This window comes from Tyto alba, unplaced genomic scaffold, assembly GCF_018691265.1.
Source record: "Tyto alba isolate M040663 unplaced genomic scaffold, T.alba_DEE_v4.0 Super-Scaffold_8, whole genome shotgun sequence".
Taxonomy (NCBI): Eukaryota; Metazoa; Chordata; class Aves; order Strigiformes; family Tytonidae; genus Tyto; species Tyto alba.
In genome coordinates, this window is record NW_024881329.1 from 2544447 (window position 1) to 2552922 (window position 8476).

General features: G+C 49.9%; 1 protein-coding gene across 1 annotated transcript in view; it reads left to right on the forward strand.

The window, feature by feature from the left end:
• LOC104357061 (mucin-5AC) overlaps positions 1 to 8077 on the forward strand; it is a 30108-nt gene extending 22031 nt beyond the window's left edge. The window contains exon 30 of the mRNA XM_042784875.1: positions 1055 to 8077. Within this exon, the coding sequence (XP_042640809.1) occupies positions 1055 to 7542 (6488 nt within the window). The 3' untranslated portion in view covers positions 7543 to 8077. The remainder of the gene's footprint in view (positions 1 to 1054) is intronic.
• The last annotated feature ends 399 nt before the right edge of the window (positions 8078 to 8476 follow it).

Genomic DNA, 8476 nt, shown 5'->3' on the forward strand with positions numbered 1-8476 from the left:
CAGGGGAAAGAAATAACAGAGGTTAATAATTATTGTTCCCTAGAGAACCTCCTCATTCCCTTGCAAAGAAAAACCTGCAGTTCTAGACCAACTTCTGGAAACACAAAAGACAATCACTGCCATTTTTAAAATTACTGACCACATTAGCGCAAGCTGAAGATCAGAAATCCAGTTTAAGGGAATGCTCAAATTATCTAAAACCATTCTTTGAAACCTTTCTTAATTGCATTTAATAACCAAGTCAACAGTTTCCTTCTACTCCTGCAGTATACTTCAACACTATTCCTGCAGTTAACTCATTATTGTGACAGTGCAATTCTGAGAAATAGTGAGAAATATTTCCACAAAGTTATACAATGCTACCACAAGAGCTAAATATTTAACTTTAAGTCTTCTATTAAGTAATATTCATATAAAGAAAGGGGTATATATTCCACAAGATTATCTTCATAATGCTAAGAATATGAAAAGAAATCTTATTAAAATAAGTAGAAAATACTTATCAGATTACATATTTCATATATAGTACATGTCAATTCTATATTATAATGTATTGTATATAAAATACATGTCTTAAATATGTAATTAATATTTTATATTTATACTGCATGTTATAATATTAAAATAAGTAGAAAAGTTATTAACATCTATAAATATTTTAAAGCCTGTGTAGTTATGCAGTTAAGTGTAAATCAGTACAGAGATAATACTAAAGAGACTAAAACCTCCTCTTACTCATACTGTAGTAATTCTGATATCACATTATCCTATGTATTAATATTCCATATAAAGGATATCATATTAGCTATATTTAACTACAATTTTTAAATGTCACATAAAGTACCACTAGAAAAATAATACAGACATGAGATAAAAACCTTACCTTAGAAATTAAATTCAAGAGTGTCAAAGCAAGTTCATTAAAATTAAAATACTACATTAACATTTATAATACTACATACAACATTAAAATATATGGAACATGAATAATTTATTACTGGCAATTTCTTTAATAAGAACAGACAAGACTTATATTTCCTCCTTTTGATTACAGAAATGACAACGGCAACACCAGTGACAACTGTATGTGTGAAGAATGTATGTGAATGGTCCGAATGGTACGATTCCAGACAGCCTGAAAAAGGAGAGAACAGTGGAGATTACGAAACATTTGAAAATCTCAGAGATAAAGGACACAGTGTGTGTCAAAAGCCAAACAGTGTTCAATGCAGAGCCAAAGAACACCCAGATACAGAAATAGACAATCTTAACCAAACGGTAGAATGTAGTGAAAGAAGAGGATTAATATGTAATAACAAAGACCAACAATCTAAACACTGCTATAATTATGAAATCAGAATCTCATGCTGCAGCTACATACCATGTTCAGAAATACAAACTACAACATCAAGAAATATAGGACAATTCACAACAACTACTGCTGTAAAATCAACACCATTTACAACAGAGACGAAGACAAAACCAACAACACACAAAAAAGAAACTGAAGCACAAAAAACTGAAGTACCAAATACGTCACCGAAACTTAGAGAAAGAACGACTCCTATGGATAAAACTTCAGCTACAGCAACGACTTCACAGCTCTCAACGACAGGTTACCAGACCGCATCAACTCCAACACTAACCACCACTGTGGCAACCCAGAGCCCAACATCATCAACTACAGCCACCACCTTAACACAGCGAGAAACACCCACCACCGCTGGCACCACAGTTCTCCCAAGTACCACTGCCCCAACAACACAAGGCACGACTATCATCACGACCACCAGCAGGGCCACCACCACCACAACCTCTCCCTCTCCAACACAAGGCACGACCGTCATCACGACCACTTCTGGGGCCAGCACCACCAAGACCTCTCCTCTGCCAAGACAAGGCACCACCGTTATCACACCCACACCTACAGGGCCCACCTCAGCAGCCACCAGTACCAGCACCTCCAGGACCACCACCACAGCAAGCACCACAACGTCCACAGCCACGTCTGCTCCAGCAGAAACCTCCACTGTGGCCACCCAGGCCCCAATATCACCCACTAATCCCGTCACCCTCCCTCAGCAAAAAACAACCACCAACGCTGGCACCACGGTTCTCCCAGGTACCACTGCCCCAACAACACAAGGCACCACTGTCCTCATGACCACTTCCGGGGCCACCACCACCACCAAGACCTCTCCCCCACCCAAACAAGGCACCACCGCAATCACACCCACACCAAGAGCAGTCACCTCAGCAGCCACCACCACCGCAAGCACCACCAGCACCACAGGCAGCTGCCAGCCCCGCTGTGCCTGGACGCAGTGGTTTAACTTGGATTCGCCGAGCCCTGGGAGCGAAAATGGAGACAGAGAGACGTTTGAGAAAATCCGCGGTGCTGGTTATGCACTCTGCGACAAGCCAGAAGACATCCAGTGCCGTGCTAAAAATTACCCTCACAGGCATCTGGACGACCTGGGACAGAAATTGCAGTGCAGTCTTGACACTGGGCTTGTGTGCAGAAACAAGGATCAGATCAGAAAGTATCCCATGTGCTTTGACTACGAGGTCAAGGTGAAGTGCTGTGACCGTCAACACTGCCAGACATCTTCAGCACCCACAAGCACTACTACAACCTCCGCCAGCACAGCCTCCACTGCAGAAACCTCCACCGTAGCAACCCAAACGACAGCACCAACTCACACCACCCTCCCACAGCGAGAGGGAACAAACACCGCTGGCACCACGGTTGTCCCAAGTACCACTGCCCCAACACCACAACAAGGCACGACTGTCATCACTACCAATACTGGGGCCAGCACCACCACAACATCTCCCCCACCAAAACAAGGCACAACCAGCTTCATACCCTCTCCAACAGGGCCCACCTCAGCAGCCACCAGTACCAGCACCTCCAGGACCACCACCACAGCAAGCACCACAACGTCCACATCCACGTCTGCTCCAACAGAAACCTCCACTTTGGCCACACAGGCCCCAACATCACCCACTACTCCCGTCACCCTCCCAAAGCGAGAGAGAACAACCACCGCTGGCACTACAGTTCTCCCAAGTACCACTGCCCCAACAACACAAGGCACGACCGTCATCACGACCACTTCTGAAGCCACCACCACCACCACAACATCTCCCTCTCCAACACAAGGCACGACCATCATCACGACCACTACTGGGGCCAGCACCACCAACACCTCTCCTCCGCCAAGACAAGGCACCACTGTTATCACGCCCACACCTACAGGGCCCACCTCAGCAGCCACCAGTACCAGCACCTCCAGGACCACCACCGCGGCAAGCACCACAACGTCCACATCCACGTCTGCTCCAACAGAAACCTCCACTGTGGCCACACAGGCCCCAACATCACCCACTGCTCCCGTCACCCTCCCAAAGCGAGAGAGAACAACCACCGCTGGCACTACAGTTCTCCCAAGTACCACTGCCCCAACAACACAAGGCACGACCGTCATCATGACCACTTCTGGGGCCAGCACCACCAAGACCTCTCCTCTGCCAAGACAAGGCACCACCGTTATCACACCCACACCTACAGGGCCCACCTCAGCAGCCACCAGTACCAGCACCTCCAGGACCACCACCACAGCAAGCACCACAACGTCCACAGCCACGTCTGCTCCAGCAGAAACCTCCACTGTGGCCACCCAGGCCCCAATATCACCCACTAATCCCGTCACCCTCCCTCAGCAAAAAACAACCACCACCGCTGGCACCACGGTTCTCCCAAGTACCACTGCCCCAACAACACAAGGCACCACTGTCCTCATGACCACTTCTGGGGCCACCACCACCACCAAGACCTCTCCCCCACCCAAACAAGGCACCACCGCAATCACACCCACACCAAGAGTAGTCACCTCAGCAGCCACCACCACCGCAAGCACCACCAGCACCACAGGCAGCTGCCAGCCCCGCTGTGCCTGGACGCAGTGGTTTAACTTGGATTCGCCGAGCCCTGGGAGCGAAAATGGAGACAGAGAGACGTTTGAGAAAATCCGCGGTGCTGGTTATGCACTCTGCGACAAGCCAGAAGACATCCAGTGCCGTGCTAAAAATTACCCTCACAGGCATCTGGACGACCTGGGACAGAAATTGCAGTGCAGTCTTGACACTGGGCTTGTGTGCAGAAACAAGGATCAGATCAGAAAGTATCCCATGTGCTTTGACTACGAGGTCAAGGTGAAGTGCTGTGACCGTCAACACTGCCAGACATCTTCAGCACCCACAAGCACTACTACAACCTCCGCCAGCACAGCCTCCACTGCAGAAACCTCCACCGTAGCAACCCAAACGACAGCACCAACTCACACCACCCTCCCACAGCGAGAGGGAACAAACACCGCTGGCACCACGGTTGTCCCAAGTACCACTGCCCCAACACCACAACAAGGCACGACTGTCATCACTACCAATACTGGGGCCAGCACCACCACAACATCTCCCCCACCAAAACAAGGCACAACCAGCTTCATACCCTCTCCAACAGGGCCCACCTCAGCAGCCACCAGTACCAGCACCTCCAGGACCACCACCACAGCAAGCACCACAACGTCCACATCCACGTCTGCTCCAACAGAAACCTCCACTTTGGCCACACAGGCCCCAACATCACCCACTACTCCCGTCACCCTCCCAAAGCGAGAGAGAACAACCACCGCTGGCACTACAGTTCTCCCAAGTACCACTGCCCCAACAACACAAGGCACGACCGTCATCACGACCACTTCTGAAGCCACCACCACCACCACAACATCTCCCTCTCCAACACAAGGCACGACCATCATCACAACCACTACTGGGGCCAGCACCACCAACACCTCTCCTCCGCCAAGACAAGGCACCACTGTTATCACGCCCGCACCTACAGGGCCCACCTCAGCAGCCACCAGTACCAGCACCTCCAGGACCACCACCGCGGCAAGCACCACAACGTCCACATCCACGTCTGCTCCAACAGAAACCTCCACTGTGGCCACACAGGCCCCAACATCACCCACTGCTCCCGTCACCCTCCCAAAGCGAGAGAGAACAACCACCGCTGGCACTACAGTTCTCCCAAGTACCACTGCCCCAACAACACAAGGCACGACCGTCATCATGACCACTTCTGGGGCCAGCACCACCAAGACCTCTCCTCTGCCAAGACAAGGCACCACCGTTATCACACCCACACCTACAGGGCCCACCTCAGCAGCCACCAGTACCAGCACCTCCAGGACCACCACCACAGCAAGCACCACAACGTCCACAGCCACTTCTGCTCCAGCAGAAACCTCCACTGTGGCCACCCAGGCCCCAATATCACCCACTAATCCCGTCACCCTCCCTCAGCAAAAAACAACCACCACCGCTGGCACCACGGTTCTCCCAAGTACCACTGCCCCAACAACACAAGGCACCACTGTCCTCATGACCACTTCTGGGGCCACCACCACCACCAAGACCTCTCCCCCACCCAAACAAGGCACCACCGCAATCACACCCACACCAAGAGTAGTCACCTCAGCAGCCACCACCACCGCAAGCACCACCAGCACCACAGGCAGCTGCCAGCCCCGCTGTGCCTGGACGCAGTGGTTTAACTTGGATTCGCCGAGCCCTGGGAGCGAAAATGGAGACAGAGAGACGTTTGAGAAAATCCGCGGTGCTGGTTATGCACTCTGCGACAAGCCAGAAGACATCCAGTGCCGTGCTAAAAATTACCCTCACAGGCATCTGGACGACCTGGGACAGAAATTGCAGTGCAGTCTTGACACTGGGCTTGTGTGCAGAAACAAGGATCAGATCAGAAAGTATCCCATGTGCTTTGACTACGAGGTCAAGGTGAAGTGCTGTGACCGTCAACACTGCCAGACATCTTCAGCACCCACAAGCACTACTACAACCTCCGCCAGCACAGCCTCCACTGCAGAAACCTCCACCGTAGCAACACAAACGACAGCACCAACTCACACCACCCACCCACAGCAAGAGGGAACAACCACCGCTAGCACCACGGTTGTCCCAAGTACCACTGCCCCAACACCACAACAAGGCACGACTGTCATCACTACCAATACTGGGGCCAGCACCACCACAACATCTCCCCCACCAAAACAAGGCACAACCAGCTTCATACCCTCTCCAACAGGGCCCACCTCAGCAGCCACCAGTACCAGCACCTCCAGGACCACCACCGCGGCAAGCACCACAACGTCCACATCCACGTCTGCTCCAACAGAAACCTCCACTTTGGCCACACAGGCCCCAACATCACCCACTACTCCCGTCACCCTCCCAAAGCGAGAGAGAACAACCACCGCTGGCACTACAGTTCTCCCAAGTACCACTGCCCCAACAACACAAGGCATGACCGTCATCACGACCACTTCTGAAGCCACCACCACCACCACAACATCTCCCTCTCCAACACAAGGCACGACCATCATCACGACCACTACTGGGGCCAGCACCACCAACACCTCTCCTCCGCCAAGACAAGGCACCACTGTTATCACGCCCACACCTACAGGGCCCACCTCAGCAGCCACCAGTACCAGCACCTCCAGGACCACCACCACAACGTCCACATCCACGTCTGCTCCAACAGAAACCTCCACTGTGGCCACACAGGCCCCAACATCACCCACTGCTCCCGTCACCCTCCCAAAGCGAGAGAGAACAACCACCGCTGGCACTACAGTTCTCCCAAGTACCACTGCCCCAACAACACAAGGCACGACCGTCATCATGACCACTTCTGGGGCCAGCACCACCAAGACCTCTCCTCTGCCAAGACAAGGCACCACCGTTATCACACCCACACCTACAGGGCCCACCTCAGCAGCCACCAGTACCAGCACCTCCAGGACCACCACCACAGCAAGCACCACAACGTCCACAGCCACTTCTGCTCCAGCAGAAACCTCCACTGTGGCCACCCAGGCCCCAACATCACCCACTACTCCTGCCACTCTCCCAAAGCGAGAGAGAACAACCACTGCTGGCATCAAGGTTCTCCCAAGTACCACTGCCCCAACAACACAAGGCACCACTGTCATCACGACCACTTCTGGGGCCACCACCACCACCACAACCTCTCCCTCTCCAACCCAAGGCACCACCGCCATCACACCCACACCTACAGGGCCCACCTCAGCAGCCACCAGTACCAGCACCTCCAGGACCACCACCACTGAAATCACCAAAACATCCACAGCCACGTCTGCTCCAGCAGAAACCTCCACTGTGGCCACCCAGGCCCCAACATCACCCACTACTCCCACCACCCTTCCCCATTCAGGAATGACTAGCAGTATACGTGGTACCGTTATTCTTCCGACATCTGTTTCTTCCACTGGACAAACTACTGTTTTTCCCCCAGGTTTCACTACCACAAGCAGCCTAGGTATGTCATTGTCTACCTCTGGAAAAGTAACAAACAGCTATTTCAGTAGAACAAAATTGGCATCGCTGTTTTCTGTGACTTCTTCCCCTATCAGTCCTATTTCTTCCAACACGTAAACTACTTTTTCATTTAACTTTTCCTCTACTGCTACTGCCCATGTTAGACAAGTGTGTGAGTGGACCCCACAGCTTGATATTAATTATCCTCAGTTTGAGGGACATAGTGGCAACTCTGAATCTTTTTAAAACTTTAGAGCTTAGTATTGTAAGATTTGCCAAATCCCAGACAGTATTCATCATAGATCTAAAATATTTCCACAATCTCCACTTAGCAGTAGTTCAAAAAATTAAATGCAACAATAACGTTGGCCTGATTTGCTGACATGTTGCATCATCCTCTCCAATACATTAAAAATATGAGATCAAAATCCTGTGCTGCAAACTAAAGTATGTCTTGTGTTCAACAGTGACTATAACTGGTACATCACAATCAAGTCATGTTACAACAAGTACTTCTCCAATCTTCAGTTCTTCCCCCAGCATACCTGTCACAACAGAAACAACATATGTTACATCAAACAGAATAACTCCATGTTTTTGTCATGTGTTTGGTAATTTGTTTTCTCCTGGTAAGTGTCTTATATTATGGTTATAAAAGTTTTCATAAGTAATATAAACTCATAATACTCTATTCAGTTAAAGATAACTGTTCAAAATTATCTATATATAGAACTTTTTAAACATAAATACACTTTATATTTTCACAATATTTTACTGTTTTTTTTTTTTCCCTATGTATTTTTGTTTGTCCTTTAATTTCTCCTCCGATTTTCTTCTACAGGGGAAGTGGTATACAACAGAACAGATAGGGCTGGCTGTAATTTTTACGCACTTTGCAGCACGGAATGCGAAATTCACCCATTCCAGGGGCCATGTCCTGTGACAACTCCTTTCACTTCAGTTGCCTCAGAAACTACTACACAAGCCGCCTCTTCCACAGAATATGTGTTTTCCTCTGTCTCACCAACCACAGCAACATCCCTAACAACTT